The 18,937-nt window shown below is 39.3% G+C and overlaps 1 protein-coding gene across 1 annotated transcript in view; it reads left to right on the top strand.

Moving 5' to 3' along the window:
* The first annotated feature begins 10,313 nt into the window (after positions 1-10,313).
* The window catches only part of LOC111155319 (glutamyl aminopeptidase), an 81,965-nt gene continuing 73,341 nt past the window's right edge, over positions 10,314-18,937 (top strand). Inside the window, exon 1 of the mRNA XM_022515463.1 lies at positions 10,314-10,942. Coding sequence (XP_022371171.1) covers positions 10,314-10,942 — 629 coding nt within the window. The remainder of the gene's footprint in view (positions 10,943-18,937) is intronic.

Raw genomic sequence — 18,937 nt, 5'->3', positions numbered from 1 at the left:
TGTGCAGGCTCCACCCCACAACCCTGAGATCATAACCTGAGCCAAAATCAGGAGTCACATGTGTAATTGACTGAGCCACCCATGTGCCCTTAAATTTATAATTTAAAAAGGAAATTTGTTTTTCCTTCAACTTTAATTTTTTTGTGATTATCATTTTATCTACTCGTTCTATGTGTATATCTTCTATGAATTTGGCACCATGAGGTATAGTTTGGAGAATACAAAGAGATTGAAAAACATAGCAAATGACCCTAACCTCAATATATTATATGGGGGAAAAAGCATAAATATGTCAAGTCAGTAAAAACAACTCAAAACAGCAAATGAATAAGTGGAAGACAGTGTGCAACACACATTCTGCAGCACTTTGGAACAAAGAAAAGCTAATTCCATGAAAGTAAAGTTAGTTTCTTTAGTCAAACACATTTGTGTGCAGACATTACACCAAATACTGTGACCGCAAACAAGCGAGAGATAAAATCCTGAAGATCTAGAGCTATGCTGTCCACTAGAGTAACCCCTCGCTAAGTGTAGAGCACTTGGAATGTGGTCAGTGCAAATTGAGATGTGTTGTAAGCATAAAATACACTAAATTTTGATGGTATGGACAAAATGTAAAATATGTTATTAATTTTTATATTGAGTACATTTTTAAAATTTTGAGTGCATGAAATGACAATGTTTTGGGCATATTGTGTTAAATAAAATATATGACTAAAATTAGTTTCACCTGTTTCTTTTTCATTTTTTAATGTAGCTACTAGAAAATTGAAAGTTACATATATGGCTTGCATTTTACTTCTATTAATCAGTGCTGCTCTGGATTTTAAGTATCTGAACAGGGAAATGGCAAATTCAAGCCCCAGGAAACAACCTCTACAAAAGTGCAGGGAGATAGGTAAGAGAGGCTGAGATGGTCAAGCACTTACGATCCACCCAGCAATGTGTGAAGGGGAGGGACGAGTCTTGGCTGATGCCATTAAGAACTGTAATTCTCAAATTTAAAAATAAAACATGGAAGGGAATGAGGAGATACAATGTTCTTGTGGGGAGGGATGATACTCAGCTTCAGACAAACTTGAATTGCAGGTGATGGTGGGATATGCTGGTGGACACAGATTGGCATCATTTTGACCTTGAATCTCAGGAGAAAATTTGGATGGATGATGAAATTTGGGGGTTTTCTGAATAGATGTAATGCTTAAGTTATCCAAGGCGGGGAGAGAAAGAAGGGAAACTGTCTGACATGTGGAGGAACTACATTTAAAGGAAAAGAGGAGAAGACATTAAGAAGACAGAATGCGGAGAGAAGAACCAAAGCAATGGAGTGTCATTGGAGCTGAGGGAAGAGGACAGTTGAAGGCAAGGAAAGGTTCGTTCTTTTTTTCCTCTGCCCTTTTGTGTATATTCATTCAGTCTTCATTCACCACACATTTAGTAAACGCCCGCTCTATGTCAGGTATTGTGAGACTTGCTGGAGACACAGCAAGAAACACTGGTGGTGAAAAGAGTGTGGTGTGGAGGGAGGAGGCTGTGGCGGCGGAAAAGCAAATGTAGAGATTATAAAGCTTTGCACAAATGACATTTAGTCACCAAAGCCATCAGTGTATTGTAGCACCAAAAAGAGCATAAACTAATCAAAGACAGCATTAGAAGATTGCTTAATGCATATATAAAGCATATAATGAAGTTAATCTAATATTGAATTATATTTATGTTTACCATAAATATACTTTTCCTTACATTTGTTTCTAGAGTATTTATGTTTGCCATAAATATGCTTTTCCTTACATTTGTTTCTAGAGTATTCTGAAGTGTAAATAAAATGACCTCTGGAAAACAGCCATAGCACAAAGCAGGTGCTCAGCCTCAGCACCTATGATTGTTGCATTAGATGATGCACGAGGAGGCTGTCCTATGCTCTGTAGGCTCTTTAGCCTGATCCAGGGCCCCTTCCCACTAGAGCCTAATGTCAATCTCCTCACCTTCCCTCCCTGAGGCTTGACATTCAGAGATGTTGCCAGATATTTCCAGATGAGCCCAGAGGGGAGGGCAAAATTGTCCATGGTTGACAACTACCAGCCTGAAGTAAAAAATCCACAATTAAATAAAAGTAATCTGTTGGATAACGGAAACTAGCTAAAATCATGGTGGAGGGTAAGTCCTTCAACTTTTGATAGCTAAAGGAATCAAATTTAATTTGTTATTCAGGTAAGACTCCATTCGTAGTGTGGAGATGGGAAGCGGTAGGTGGTTGTTGGGAGGCTGAGACATCTTACCTCTTGTGACTCTTCATTTCCAGTATATGATTTTCCAGATTTCCATGGATGTCAACATGTAGCTGGTAGGCCAAGGAAGAGAGTGTGGAACCACACAGGTGGTATTTATGCACCAGGTCTGAAGAGAAGTCTATTAACTAAAATAGAATTACATTTCCACAGTAAAGAAGACTGAGAAGTGTTGCTGCACTGTGAACCCAGAAGGAAAGGGAAATGTGCTTCATGAACAACTAGCCAGTCACTGCTAATAAGCCACAATTAGCTTGGACCTCAAATGTCATTTTGTCCTTAATTATCAGATTTGAGTGTCTACATGAGTCGAATTGATAAAACTGTTAGTTAAGTCTCCATATGTCTTATTGCCATGTGCTGACACTGTTTTTTTTTTTTTTATTGATTTTGTTTATCTGAGAGTGAGAATATGAGCAGGGGTGAGGGGCAGAGGGAGGAGTAAGCTCTCCGCCCAGCAGAGAGCCCAGTGAGTGGCTCTATTCCAGGACCCAGATCATGACCTGAACCAAAGGGAGAGCTTAACCAACTGAGCCACCCAGGAGCCCCTGCTGACACCACTGCACTGGAGTTGGGAGTTTTGAGTTTCAGTTGCTAAAGGAAGGCAACAAAACAAGTACGGGCTTCTCTGCCAAATGACACACACTTAATATGCAAACAATTTTATAAGCATTTGGGCAAATAAACACTGCTGACCTTCAGAGAGATGCAGGATAGAATGTTAGGTGTTATGACTAAAATCATAGATCGGATGGGAACTTGAACACACAGCCAGAGTTATGCCAGGAAAGCAACATGGCTGACTCTTGATATGGGGGTGAGTATACTTACTCCAGGTCTATAACGCTGTAGCTGAGACTCATGAACCCATCCATCATCAACAAAACAAAATAGCCTTTAATAAAATCATCTGTGATGATAACTCACTGAGCTCCTGAAATCTATGACTCACTTGAAAAATAGAATAACAATTAGTTTGCATCAAACAGCATTAGTGAAGCACACTTCTCAAGCTTACTTTTTATTCTTTCACTATTCTAATAATTGTCATCATTTAACTAATAAGCGAGGCAGTACTTGTACTACCTAGATCTCAAATCTAATTTCTCAGCACTGCAGGGCCAGAGGAGCACCCTCGGGGAAGCAGAGGGCACAAAGTCATGCAAGATCTACATCCACCTCAGCTCAGGGCACGTTGAGCGAGGGGCTCTCCCAACCACCTGATAGGCTTGACGATAAATAGGCATGTCTTCCATGTTGGACCTTGTAGCACATTTTTCTTAGAAACAATATTGTGATTTGTTGCCTAGGCTAGTTGCAGAATCTACACTGTCTATAATGTAAGCAAGATACAAAGTTATTCCAGGAGGAGTCTGGATGAACCCATAAATAGTACTAAATTCTTTTTGTTGGATTTGGAGGCAACATGATGTGGTAAGTAGCAGCTGGGGCTCATAATAACTAACTCATAGAATTGCCGGATGCATTAAAAAGACAGCAAATAAAAGACATCTGGCAGCAAGTATGTACCATGAAGGTTGGCTCTGTGTCATTCCATTTTCTTCTTCTTTCCTTCCACCTGAATGCAATTACTTTTCCTTACATTTGTTTCTAGAGTATTCTGAAGTGCAAACAAATGACCTCTAGAAAATAAAATAAAAATGTATCCTCCTCACGGTACAGGCCTGTTCAGAACAAAAATCAAGTTAAAATACATACTCAGAGCAGCAGTGATAAGAAATGAGCATAAATTATCAGCATGTAGCTGAATAATCTTTACAAGTATGTGAAGCTAAAAGGCACTTTGCCTTGGACATGATCTTAGGTCTTTATAAAAATGTCAACAGCAGTTGGCACAGCATTTTTCTTCTATGTATGGACTTTTTTCTGAGCTACTGCAGTGGCCCAGCAAAATAAATCCTATAATGAGGGGAGGCCAGGGTGGGGCAGGCATGGCTAGCTGACCACCAAAGACAGGTTCCCTGCTCCTGAAGGGTAGAGCTGTTGCTGTCTGCCTGTCTCTTTGCTTTCAAGAGGAGTCATGTGATGAGTTCTGGGCAATGGTGTGAGTGAAAGCAAAGCTTAAGACAAAAGCATACTAAAAATGTGATAAACAAAACCCAGAAGAGATGTCAAGAAAAGAGAACACCAACAGTAGAAACAACATTCCTGTAACTCAGGTGGATGACTTTGATCCTTTCAATGCAGTTAAAGCCTTTATAAACCCCCAAAGAAAACAACAGTTAAGGATACATTTCATTTGTTAAGATTAATGTGGTAATAAAAAACTTTCAAACCAAACAGCCAGTGTTAATAAATAAAAATTAGAAAATTATAGTTCTTTCCTCTGAAAGAAATAATATTCCCAAAGAAAAAGAATGGATCTCTTAGAATTTTTGTGGGAGATAAACTCTGAAATCATCATTGCTAGTATAATTCATTCAGAACTTTTACAAAATAAAAGAATGTCAGGTGAGTTATTTTCCCTATCCCAATGTTATTTTTGGAGCTTTTGCAGATAGGAGAAACAAGAGAGAGAAAACATTGCCAAGAATTTTGACACAACAAAGACTGAAGAAAGAAATGTTGAGTGAATTCAGCACATTAGGAAGTTTTAAAACTCAGAACCTAGAGCTATTGTTTAGTGCACTGAGAAAATTTATAAAAACAATTTTGAAATTCTGAGAGCAAAAGAAATCTGGACTATGTTATCACTATTATTTTTCTCCTGCTGTTTCTCTATCCTCCCACAGTCTCCCAGTGTATTAGTGATATTATATGAATATAATATGAAAGCAGTTTAAAATTATAGAAACAATAAATCCTTTTGTTTTGTTTTCTTTGCTTTTCTGAATATTTTCGAAACCTCTATATTCTAAGAACAAAGTGTTTACATACATGTATTAAGAGTATTTACTACCATTTTTAATGAATGTCCACATTTTAAAGTTTATCTTAGAATTCCTTGTCTAGTAAATTTTTGTTAAGACTTAAGTGTTTATTGAGTCAATATTAATTTGTTGAATGACTTTAAAAATGAACACTGAATAGTGGCCCAGACACTTTTTGAGAAGTAGGTAAAGTGAACTGATTTTTTTCCAGGATGATCCAAATGGATAACAGAAATATGATTGTTGGAGTGTCTGGGTGGCTCAGTTGCTTGAGTTTCTGACTCTGGATTTCAGCTTAGGTCATGATCTCAAGATCCTGAGACTGAGTCCCCATTCCGACTCCGTGCTCAGCAGAGAGTCTGCTTGAGGATTCTCTCCCTTTCCCCCTGCCCCTCCCCCCATCTCTCAAATAATAAACAAATAACATCTTTTTTTAAAAAAAGAAACATGATTGTTGCCTGTGACTAATGAAACCCTTGTGCACGTGGGTGATGTGGGTGAGGGACATCATGAAGACAATCTTTGTACCCCAGAAAACCCTGCAGAAGGACTCTCAAGTCAGTCTGGAAACAATAAAGAATAGAGAAGGCATAAACCGATCATTTCATTGACTTTTATTTTTTGTTGAATTATATTTAGATATGTTTTGGAGGTTTCTTCTCATCACCGTCTTTGAAAATCCTTCTTTTTTGCTTCTTGAACTCTTTCTCACTCTATTCTTCCTCATCTTCCCTGCTGTGTAGCTCTTCACATTGTGTCAGTCTTTGGACAAATTCATTATGACCAACAAAACTTAGATGTGGTGTGCTAAAGATTTTCTGTCCTGATATCTGCAGTTTTTTTCAGCTCTTGGAAAAAGTTCGTTGAGATCACTTAATCTTGAAACCAGCTGAACCCTTTAAAACATTTACTGAGCCCAAATAAAGGATGAAGAATAGGAAATAACATGTAATTGACCAAGATGTAATTGACCAAGATCACACCCAATGGGTTGCCAGTATGTATTTAATCTCACTGGTCTGCCAAGTCAATGCTATGGTGCTCTCCTTTGCCAATTCCAGCTAAACCTTTACAGTTCGGAAATACCTGGATTGACCACCGGGTTTATCAAACTGATATGACTGATAATGGCAACCCTGTAGCAAACTGAAGACAAACGGGTTCCCATCCTCCTTGTTCCCCATAATCTGATTTGCAGATTCTGCTTCTTCTGTGATGACTATAGCTTGCCATTATTGTTCGTTATTTTGTTGAACCATGGAATTCAGCTCTGATCAACTGATAGGAGTAAAGAATCAGTCAAATAGTCACACTATTGCATTAATTACTGACATTTTTGGAGATATTCCTAGTTCTCCAGGGTGAGCTGGCAGCACCCCATGTCCATAGAAGGCTCAATAGCCTCTGGGATAAATGTCATTCTTGGGACCTAACAGAAAAGCTTTAAATTGAAGCTCCAAGTGAAAAAGAGAGGTCCACATTGTGTATTCAGTATTACTGTATGTCTCTTACATCAATCTCCCTGCTTTGGGAAGGAATTAACCAAGAAGTCTCTTATCTCCTCAGGATCAGGTATGATTTCCAGGTCCTCATCTCCAGAGAATCTCTTTCCAGTCACTCTTGAAATTTGAACTGAGTTTATCCCAGCATTTTTGGTATATTATGCCCATGAACCCCTCCTAGTCTGGATTTTTGGTGTTCTTTTCCCTCCTTTCTATTTATCCATTCATTTGTTTATTCAATAAGTAGTCAATGAACATTTATGTCATAGGTGGAATAGATATTAGACTTTGTTCCTTGGGTAGAAAATAACAACACACATTGTCAAAAGCTCTGGACAGCCAGAGTGTGGTCTAGGATCTATAAAGAACGGCTTTGCATTCATTCCACAGGCTTGAACCTACTAAGTGCAAACTGACCAGAGGTAGCCTTTTCAAGTTACTTTTATCTAATGTAGATTTTTCAACACAGGATTAGCTGATGTAAACTGTTGAATCTAGGTGAGTGCCTACAATAGTTCATTGGTCTCCTTGTAGAAATAGATTCTCCCTCTCCCTCTCTCTCTCTCTGTCCTCCATCAGTGACTGCCTTGACCTTTGCTGTGGATTAGATTTGGCTTTCAAGATCAAGCGCCTCCTGCCACAGACTCAATATTTCAGTGTCAATGAGAGGAAGGACAGCAAGTACTGCTGTCATGGAATGCAGTGTCATCAAATTATGAAAGCTAGGGGCTTTATATTTAGTAAACCCTAGTATGTTGATCCTAGATGTGTTTAATGCACACGTGGGCTCTGCTACACCCACTTATCTGGCTGGCTGATTTACCTCTACAAGGTCAGCTGACCCCCATCATACTGATACTGATGTAGTGCCCTTCACTGGGTGTAGCCCTATGGGTTGGGACTAAGACGCTGTGCTTAGAGCTGGGACTTAGACTCAAAATTTACATAGATGTGTGCATGTGTGTATACTCACATACTACATACATGAATTTAAGGTATTTTATTTCTATCAAAAAGGTCACATTTAAATAATTGATTATTTTGTAGTGGAATTTTTGGCAGAAGAAGGGAGATATTTTGTAGCAGTTGACCATTCTTAATCCCCTTTAAGTGTACTCTATCCCAAAGGTCTAGTCTTTTATTTTATAAAGGGTCTGAATGAATTATACTAGCAATGATGATTTCAGAGTTTATCTCCCACAAAAATTCTAAGAGATCCATTATTCTTCTTTGGGAATATTATTTCTTTCAGAGGAAAGAACTATAATTTTCCAAATGTTATTTATTAACACTGGCTGTTTGGTTTGAATTTTTTTTTATTACCACATTAATCTTAACAAATAAAATGTCCACATTTTAAAATTACATTTTCAGTCTAGCCACAAGCATAGGGCCGGTGGTAACATTGCTGTCTTTTCTAGTTGAGGTTAAATTTAAGAGTTTCAGATGTGTTTGTCCTAACTGAGATTATTTTAGAAATTCTTCCAGCTTAACACAGTTTTATGTACATTTTTCCAAATACTTTTCATTTTAGTCATTATGTTGAGATAACTATGATCCACATTTTCCCTCTCATTTGGTGAAACGTCAGGTGATTGTTCCAATAAAGAGGGGCTTTCTAAGGGGCTCAAGCTCAGGAATTTGATTTGCCAAAACTAAACGTGCTATGATTTAAAAAGTCTAGGATTGCTTGCTTCAGAATGTGAAATTAGCAAGTATAAGTGAACCTACTGTAATCGAGAAAAGTATATCCCACTTCCCTTCAATTCTATTTTTCTTACGACTCTTTTCGGAGAGAACGATGGAAATGTACAGAGCAAAATGGACTCTTCTGCTTTTAACGTCTTTACACCCCTCCCCCTGTTTGTTTAACTGGTAATTCAGAACACTTTAAGGTAGCATTTCTGAGTGTTCCATGGAACACAAGTCTCACAAAAGTTACCTCATCAAAAATGTTCTCTCATCAACTCAGTGTAAAAATTATTCAGTAGTCTATCCTGTCTGGAGATTCACAATATACATTACCATCTGGAGGCTCTGAAAGAATGTACGGTAATAAAAGAACATTCTTAATTTTACCTAACACAGCATTGCCTGGTCTGCAAGTATATCTATTAATACCCATGAAATGTACTTTACGAAATACTGACAAAGATTTTTATAACTACTTAACCCTTCAATATTTCTCCTCTGCAGAGAATGGAGGCATTGTCAGTAGTTATATGGACTTTGGACTCAGATGACTTGGGCACAAACTTCGATTCTGCTATTTACTGATTGTGTGACCTTGTTCAAGTGCCTTAACCTCTGTAAATGTCAGTCTTCCCATGTCTAAGATGGGCATCAAAATAGTACCAACCTTATAGAGTGGTTGGGAAGACTCAACTAAAAACTTCTATAATGTACTTAGTTAGCACGGTGCCTGGCACATAGAAAGCTCTCAAATTTTTTATAATTATTATTGAATCATTACTGTTAGAGATGGCCTGGGGTTTATACCTTAGCTACTCATGAACATTCAAGTCACTGCTGTGATTTCTGTCTTGCCCTTGTCATTCAGAGGCAACCAGATTTACACAGATAATAGATCTCCCAACAGGCCAGCTTTCCACATCTGGCATCTGCTGCAAACATGATCTACACGTCAAAGTCTAAGGAAGCCAATCTCACTCGGAGGCCAACTGCAGAGATGAGTTTATCTACCCCAGTGTAGTTATTTATCTTCCCTGTGTTCTGTCCTTTCAATCCTTTCCCTTTCTGCCTCCTTTTTTTTTTCTTTCTTTCTTTCTTTTTTTTTTTTCTTTTTCTTTTTATGCTCTTCAGCTCCAGGACCACTTTGGCTAATTTCACGTTCCCTCCCTCTTCCATCCGGACTGAACGGATTCAGAGTTACTTGGCATTGCTTTGCTAATCCAGCAACTCAACAAATATTCACGGACTACCTCAGTGGTCCTTGAATTTTTATGTATCCCTTTGCGTGTCCAAGCCCAGGGTATGACTTTGCTAAAGGCAGAGTCTGAATGTTTATGTAACGGGAGGGGAAAAAAACCAAAAAGAAAATACTTCGCTTCCTTGGCTAGCTACCTGATGAAAAGGCTGAAATCTAAGAAGCCCTGTGGTTAATTAAGAGAGAGAGACTGTGAGCACAACAGGAAGGAGCCACAGACCCAGTGACAAAGGTTGAGTTTTTCTATCGCAAGCACACTTCTTCCCCAGAACGGTCTCTCCCTGAAAGCTGCTGACAGGGCTTTGGCAAAGTCTCACCCTCCCGCTCCCTGATAAGCTAAGCCCTATTTTATGTTTAACTCACTCCTGAGGAGGAGGGGAAGGGTGGGGATGCGGTGTTTATAAGGAGCTGTGACAGTATTCTCGTCAGTCCTCTTCCTCCAGCTCAGCCTCCCCTCTGGAGCCCTTATCCCATCCCCTTGTTTCCGCGTCCCTCCTTGAGTGGCTGGTGGGGAACGTGAACGGAGAGGAAAGAGGCAGGGAGCCAGAGGGGGGTGTGGGAAAAAACGAAAACAGGCAGCCAAGCCAGGGAATTCCTCCCAATTTGAAAAGGAAGTCAGCTGACCTTCATTAGTTAGGTAAATTTAACATCCTTTTATGCGTAATATTTGACTTTGGAAACAAAAATGAACTTTGCGGAGGAAGAGGACGCTAAGAGGTACTGCATTAAAACGAAACATGTGGCCATAATCTGTGTGGTGGTGGTGGCGGTGGGATTAATAGTAGGACTTTCCGTGGGCTTGACCAGGTGCAGCAGCTCCACGGGGGACGCCGGGCAGGGCCCAGCTCCGGTTCCCTCTGAAGCTCCTTCCCCGGAGAGCCCACCGGAGGACCAAGGGGTCTGCCCTGCCGGAGAAGACGAAAGTGGAGACTGGAAAAACTTCAGGCTGCCGGACTACATCAACCCAGTGCACTACGACTTGGAGGTGAAGCCCCTGCTGGAGGAGGACACGTACACAGGCAGCGTGACCATCTCCATCAACGTGAGCTCGCCCACCCGGTACCTGTGGCTGCACCTGCGGGAGACCAGGATCACCCAGCTCCCGGAGCTGAAGAGGTCCTCCGGGGAGCAGGTGCCAGTCAGGCGGTGCTTCGAGTACAAAAAGCAGGAGTATGTGGTAATGGAGGCAGAAGAAGAGCTTGCCCCCGGCAGTGGCGAGAATGCCTACCTCCTGACCTTGAAGTTCGCTGGCTGGCTGAACGGCTCGCTCGTGGGATTTTACAGAACGACGTATGAGGAGGAAGGACAAATCAAGTAAATATTCATTTTTGTTTTATTTACCCTCAGCTCACATATTTGCTTTCCATTTCTTTCCCTTTCCTTTTCACTTTCCACCTTTTAATTGTTTTGTGGTCTGTTGTCTAAACCTGGTTTCAATTCTGCCTGTCTGCCTGGGGGACAAAAACTCTTTGCCCTGTGGTATTTTCAAAGCCTATCGGAAAACCTGAATGTACAGAGTGAGCTTCATGGAGTCCAAAGAATCAGCTTAAGTCTTTAATTTCATCAGGAAAAATCATAATGTACTACATCCTGTCAGAATGCTGAAACTACTTACAGAAACTACCTCCGGTTTTTAAAATACATGTGTTTAGTAAATTTCACTGCCACGGTCCTCCGTTATATGACAATGATTTAAAAGTGAACTTTAAAAAAATATATTACACTAGGGCGCCTGGGTGGCTCAGTGGGTTAAAGCCTCTGCCTTTAGCTCAGCTCATGATCTCAGGGTCCTGTGATCAAGCCCCACATTGGGCTCTCTGCTCAGCAGGGAGCCTGCTTCTCTCTCTCTCTCTCTCTCTCTCTCTCTGCCTACTTGTGATCCCTGCTGTCAAATGAATAAATAAAATCTTTAAAAAAATTACACTAAATTTAAGAGAAAGTCAGTAAATGTCCATTATAATTTTGAGTCTTTAGTGGAGAAGGGATGTTGAAAGTGTATGTAAAATCCATAGAATTGTCTTTGTGTCTTTATCTAGGAAGGAAGGCAGAAGTCTGTCTTTATCTTGTACGGCCAGAACAATGATCCACACATAAGCTTTTAATAAACACTCATTGAGTTCACACATTAGTGGCAGCGTATGGATAACCCTTTGGGCTTATTGTCCATCATACAATATGCGACAGTAATGCTAAGCCTTTTGCAACATAAACGATATATCAAGTAATTGAGGATATAAAGATATATCAAGTAATTAATATATGTCTTTTTGCATTTCTGTGTCTAGCAAAGATGGTTACTTGCCTTGACAATCTATCAGTTGCTATTAGTAGAACTATGTTAAGGCATAAATTCTCTCAATGAATTAAAAAAAAAAAAACTTCACTCTGTGGTTGTGGGTCTTGCATCAGGAAGGAAGGCTACACTGAGGTATCAGTGAACTTGAAACTGCTTTGACCTTTGCTTATGTGGATTCTTGACAGGCAAATCATTAAGAACCTTAGTGTCCGGGCGCCTGGGTGGCTCAGTCATGAAGTGTCTGCCTTTGGCTCAGGTCATGATCCCAGAATCCTAGAATCTAGCCCTGCATAAGGCTCCCTGTTCAGCGGGAAGCCTGCTTCCCCTTCTCCCATTCTCCCTGCCTGTGTTCCCTCTCTCACTGTCTCTCTATCAAATAAATACAATCTGTTAAAAAAAAAAAAGAGAGAGAGAGAGAGAGAGAAAAGAAACCTTAGTATCACAGTTCAGCAATAAGAGTCTGGGGCCAGCTCACTGAATATCCCTTCCCTATGTTGTTTGAAGCATCTTACAGAGCAAAGTAAAGCTTTTGGTCAAAATTCTTCCCATTGTTTGCCAGAGAGACCCAGGGACTAAAATGAAATGTTTAAGTACCCCTATATTACTGTAGGATACACTAACAAACTGAATAGAAATGATAGTTTGAAAAAATATTTGAAGGGAACAGGCTCATATACTGTATCTCTATCTTAATATCACTAGCAATAAAACAATCTTTATTGTTGACATACTTTTTTGTGTTTATAAAAACTAAAAATAATGAAAGCATGAAAAGTTATAAAGAAGGAAAATCAAAAGAAACTATAAAGAGAAACTTCACATCCAATGGTAACTTCGGTTACATGTTAATAAGTGCTTTTTTAGGCAATCAAATTATAATTATACAATGTCTATGTATTTGTTTATATACCTTTTTGACTTCATATAAGGATTTCCTCTCATTCTGCCCTATTTTCAAGAATCTGATTTTAAAAGGCTGTGCGTGAATGCACTGTTAATTTTTAAAGACCTGTTTCCTAATACTGGATATTTAAATTGCTTTCAGGATTTATTAGAATAAAAGCATCAGAAAAGAACATAGTTGGAATAAACCTTTAAGTATACATCTGTTTACTTCCTTATGTTAGGTTATATTCAATAAAATAGAATTGCTGGGTCAAAGAGTACAAATATATCAAGAAACTTATAACATTTATTTTGTTTACTTCATAAATAACACACATTCACTCCAGAAAACTTGGAAAACAGAGAAAATTATATCCCTGAAGTATAATCATTATTAATATTTAGGTAGATATTCTTCCAGTATTTTTCTGAATACAGATGAAGATGGCATTGTGTTGGACATTGTATTGTATAACATGTTTTTACGATATATCAACACTTTAACATGGTTGGGTAGATGATTTAATGGATACATGATAGTGTATCATATGAATATAATGTACTTTATTCCACTTTTCCATTAAATTTGGACATTTAAGTGCCTCCTACTTTTTTACTTTTTTTATAAACACCTTGGAAAATATAACAACATTCTTATAAAAATATGTATAACATTTTCCAATAATTCTATAGGAAAATTCCTAGGGCATTGGCCCAAACTGCATACGTGTGGATGCATGCAATTGTGTTTATGTATACAGGTATATACATATGTATAATATGTGCATGCACCTATGTGTGTCTCCAAACTGACTTTCAAAAATATATCCCAAATTACATTTCCACAAATAATGAATAAAAGTGCCTATTTCTCTGAGCTTCACTAAGGATTTAATGAGTTTTTAAAGCGTTCCCAATTTGGGAGAGAAAGGCATAATATGAGGAAAAATATCCACCTTCAAGAAATTCTAAAAATTCATTAGTTGAACTGAAGACAAGTCAAAACTTTCAAGTGATTATTGCAAAGTCTTTAAAATTGTTCCTTGGGTTGAGACAGTAGACACTTCATCTGAGTAAAGCCACCAAATTATAAAAATTCTAGACACTTCATCTGAGTAAACCCACCAAATTATAAAAATTCTATACTACAGGAAGGCCAAAAAATATGGAAGAAGATTCCGTTAGTAAATTTCTCTTATGGACTTCACACGTTTGAGAAAGCATTATATACTTAAATATATAGTATTCATTTGACTCTGAATTATTTTACTGTACCAATAAATTTTACCATAAAATACATATACTTGAGAGCTGATCTGAAAAGTGGCAGTCCTAATGGCTGGCCAGCAAATACTGAGTTACAGCAAGACTGGTGAGGGAGGCGGGCTCAGGTGGGTTCTCCTGGAGGACTGGTCACCCTGAGCTCAGCAGCTGTCCTTGGTAGCAGTTGAGGCTCTCAGGTTACCCAGCATGCGGCTACTGCTGCCCTGTACATGTGGTTTTGAAACAGTTCTGCACATACTCGGTAACCTCATTTAGGCTAAATGGAACACTCTTTGTTTTTCTTGTTATGAAATATTTTAAGCATATAAGGAGAGTCCATTGTTCTTTTTTTTTTTTTGCAAGCCCATAAGTAACATTTTTGACAGTGCAGGGCTGTGGGGGTTCTCAACCCCAGCACCCACATAAGGATGCAGGAGTGAATTCACTGGGAGCAGCACTTTTCTTTCCTATTACATGGTGAGCTGCGTACTATTTGATGCTGATACAATTTAAAATGCCATCATAGCAATACATTTTTAAGCGTGCAGTCAAAGTATATTTCCCGACACTTCTGTCTTATTGTAAAATTCAACTCCAGGGCTGAATATTCACAGTTGCCTGTTATCATCGGGATGTTACCGTTGCAAACACAACGCAAACTAAACATGAGTGTGCTCAGTAGTAACCAAAATTATTTGATTCCTGCAAATACAACCAGGACTTGACCTTGAACTTCAAAGGGAGGAGTCAACTCTCTGGGCTTCTTATCCTTAAAATTTAGAGGCAAGAGGGGAGTTGGAGAAGAAGGTAGGGCCAGGTTAGAGCTCCCTGGCAATGACAGCCATATCATCTTGCTGGGGACAGAGTTGTACTGAGGCTTAGGACTAGAAAGTCTGAGAAGCTTAGAAGTTGCTTTCCCTACTCTAGTCTGTTCCTTATGATTGGAAGAAGCCACTTTTAAAAGGATTGGAAGTTTTGGAGTGTTTTTCTGCCCACACCACCAATACACTTCACACTCTCACTGTGTTCTGTAGCATTTCCAGTTGCTCTCTTCCCAAGCAGAGTTTCCCCTCTCCTCACATCTCCAAAGTGCATACTATTTTTTTCTCTCCAAGGGCTAGCATTTCCTTCTCAGTGTTTGGACTACCCTTACACAGCATTTTCCAACTTGCTATTCCACAGAGTTCCAGTTGTATAGGATATTAATAGCTATTGCCAGAAAAAAAAAAAAAAAGCAGGGGAGGGATTCAGTGGCCAAATTCATTTGGGCAAAAATACTAAATATAAAAATGATGTTTCTTTCTTCCTTCCTTTTTTTTTTTTTTTAAATGATGGGACTTCTGAGAGACTTTTATGTAATACCCATTCTGAACCTCTAGAGGCTACCATGAATCTCTGGAGTATGCAGTTTCCCAACCGTACAAGACTGTGGAATCTTCCATGGTTGGGAGTTGGGCTGTCCCTCTCTTGCTCACTAACTAGCACAGTGAATACTTAAATATTGCTGAATGAATGTAGAGAAACATTTTCACATACAGGCTCTCACATGACTAATGTCCTCTGGTACATGCTGGGATATGCTACAGAGTCCCAGCCCTTTTCCCATTGAGGAGCCCAATTTCCACCAATAACCTCTCTATCTTCCCACTCAGTCAGGATGGACATTTTTTCCTTGGTTCCTTTTCTCCCCATCTCCTTTAATGGAAGAGGAATTGATAAAAATCCTTTTTTTTTTTTTTTTTTTTACTTTGGGAAGCAGTCTTTATATTTTAAGGATTGAGAATCATTGGAATTAAGAGGAATTACAGGAATTTACAAGAAGGACAGATGTTTTCTAGTTTGGGTTTGCTGGGCGTTTACAGCATTGCTAGGATTGAAGCCAAATTCTGATACAATAGGGGAGTTGCAAAAGGCAACGGCAAGTAAGAACATAAAAGCAGGTAAAAAGGAAAGGCACTAAATCCAAAAAATAGAGCGAGGATAAGAAATTAGTTTGTAGAAGAGGTTTATATGAAGAGGCTAGCTAAATATAACTCTGGAAAACCTGTCAGGGAAAAGAAAGAAAGGATAGCCAATGGCAGGCTTGTAGGAAAAATTAACCGGTGCCTATTTAGGTGGATGGTGAAGGAAAGAGCTAAATCCATGTGTGGGTATATGGGAGATACTGCAGTGATCCTGGAGAGAGAAGATGGGATCAGGTAGGATGGTGATTTCAGAGCAGTCAGAAGAGGATGCAATGGAGAAAATAGGAGGTAACATGGTCAAGATTTGCAGATTAACTGACTGCAGGAAAGGGGTGTGTTAGTTATGGACATAGATTGGCCCAGATATCGGATCTGATAGCTCACACAGTTACCTGATCCTGGAAATAGAAGAGAAGAACCAAGTTTAGGAGGGAAGGTCATGAGTTTGTTGTCAGATACCTGTCAGGCATCCAGGAAGACACGTCCAGTAGGCATTTGGATAAATAAGTCTGAAGCACAAGGTTAGGGCTTATGAGAAAGATTAGGAGTCAAGTGGAAGCACGGCAGGAGGGAAACCAGTGAGATGGTCTTAGTTAATGTTCACATGTAGGGATCTGTATACTCATTGATGGATTTGAGCTTGACGTTTGAGTTGTATGTCAGTTTATTCATTATATTCTCAGATTGATATGTTGAGTTATCAGTTTAAGAATAGATTTTTTGTTTGTTTTTGTTTTGTTTTGTTTTGTTTTTTTGTCTTGTTACAACTTGTTGCTGGAAGCTTGGGAATTTCTTTTATTTTGGAAGCAAGGAAAAAAAAAAGGAAATTTAACTTGACCTTGAACGCCGTTATATAGAAAAAAATCAACTGGAAAATAAATTTAAATGATTAAATGGTTCATTCAAACCACCACAGAAATATGCTAGAGTCTGGGGGCACCTGGGTGGCTCAGTCAGTTAAGCATCTGACTCTTGGTTTCAGCTCGGGTCATGATCTCAGTGTCCTGGGAATAGAGCCCGACACTGGGCTCCCTGCTCAGTGGGGAGTCTGCTACTCCCTTTCCCTCCCCCTCCCCCTTGTTCACACACACGTGCTTTCTTTCTCTCTCTGTCTCTGTCAAGTAAATATATCCTTAAAAAAACACACTGGAGTCTGAATAATCTAGATGGGTTTTCTTGCATCAGTCAGCTCCCCTGCTTAATTCTGGAACCCTTTACTTAGTCTGCACAGACTCTTAGCAATTGTGGGTGCCTCCCCTCCATCAAATGGCCTTTGTTTAAGATTTTCACCCAGACCTTGCCCTTTCTTTTGCTGGCTTAAGTTACTAAATTGCTGAACATAGCCCGAGAGTCTTCATTGGAAACAGTGCACCAGATGATTTATGAGGTAATCAAGTAATTCTTTTTAAAGTTGACTCAGAGTCAACTTGGTCTGTGACTTGCATCCTCACCTCCTCTTTCTCCAGCTTTCTCTAAAGTCACCTTGAATTGATGTGCTCAGAGAAGTCAGAGGGATTTCTTTCCTTTCGTAAATTAATAAGCTACACAGAATTGTATTTTTAATGTACTGGGTTTAGTAAGTGACTTATTAACATGACAGAGGGAGGCCCCTATGGAAAAATGGTTGAGCTCAGCACATTTGCCTGGGATTATAATTATTCAGGACATGCTCAGGAGTCACTCCTGAACATGCTGTGCTCTCAGCCAGGCTTTTCCCATTAATTTGCAGCACAACGCATCCAATTCTAAAAAGAAGACGTTTTAATTGTCAAATAAAACCTCCCCAAAGGAGTTATGTTCTAAAGTTGTTTTGCATCTCATATACTTTGTTTTAAAATTTGCAAATGTTTGGAAAACTTCAGTAATTTTGGGTGGAATTTAGGATATAGAAATAGGGGCTTTTGAGTTATACAGGAGTTTGTGAGAAAAAAAATCACAAGTTACCATTGAAAGATATCATTATATTGCCGATGGTATTTACACACTGAGTGCTTTTGTTACAGTACAGCTACTCCCGTTTAATGGATGAATTTTGGAGTCTGTTCATTGTGGAACATGCATTCACAGAAAGCATAGTTAGCCTTCTGAAGTCAAAGAAAATTGATGAGATGTATCCTAATCCTAGCATGTAAATGTGAAAGGAATTTCAAATATATTACTAGGTGCGGTCTACCCCTTCTCACCCCCACATAACCCTGGGAAGAGGCCAGATGTACTTTGGTAACCAGGTTTGATAAATCAGGACACTAAGAATCCGTATGTTTTGTGACTGGCACAAGATCACATTTTAAAGAGCTAAAGTAGGCTTGGAATCTAGGGATTTTTACTCTAAGAAGACGGTTTTCCCCGGGGCATCTGGGTGGCTCAGTTGGTTAAGCATCTGACTCTTGATTTCAGCTCAGGTCATGATCTCTGGGGGGGATCCCAGGATGGAACCCCACATTGGGCTTCCAGCTCAATGGAGAGTCTGCTTCTCCCTCTGCCTCTTTGCCAACCCCCTCTCCCTGGTGTAGTATCTCTCTCAGATAAATGAATAAAATTTTTAAAAATGAAAAAAGAAGAGGGTTTTCCCCTCTTTCCCCCTCAAATCATATTGGCTCTGCACTCTTAAACAAACAAACAAACAAACAAAAACAACAGTACATATGTGATAACCCTTCTGGTTGTCGAATGGAACTTTACCTACATCAATCACTGTAATTGAGCGGGACTTGGTGTGATTAACGTTCACTGACAGGATCACCAAGATGGACCAAACACACGACACAGACACAACACCAACACCGTTCTGTTCCATTTCCAAAGACAGTTTCCAAGATACTCTAATTTACGGAGGCAATTTTTGTGTACAATCAAGCACAACCTCTTTTTAAAGAGCTAAGGTGAGGAACCACTGAAAGT

The sequence above is a fragment of the Enhydra lutris genome, unplaced genomic scaffold (genome assembly GCF_002288905.1).
Source record: "Enhydra lutris kenyoni isolate GAN:26980312 unplaced genomic scaffold, ASM228890v2 scaffoldscaffold3, whole genome shotgun sequence".
Classification (NCBI taxonomy): Eukaryota; Metazoa; Chordata; class Mammalia; order Carnivora; family Mustelidae; genus Enhydra; species Enhydra lutris.
The sequence above is the reverse complement of the archived record's forward strand: the minus strand, read 5'-3'. Positions and strand labels throughout refer to the sequence as shown.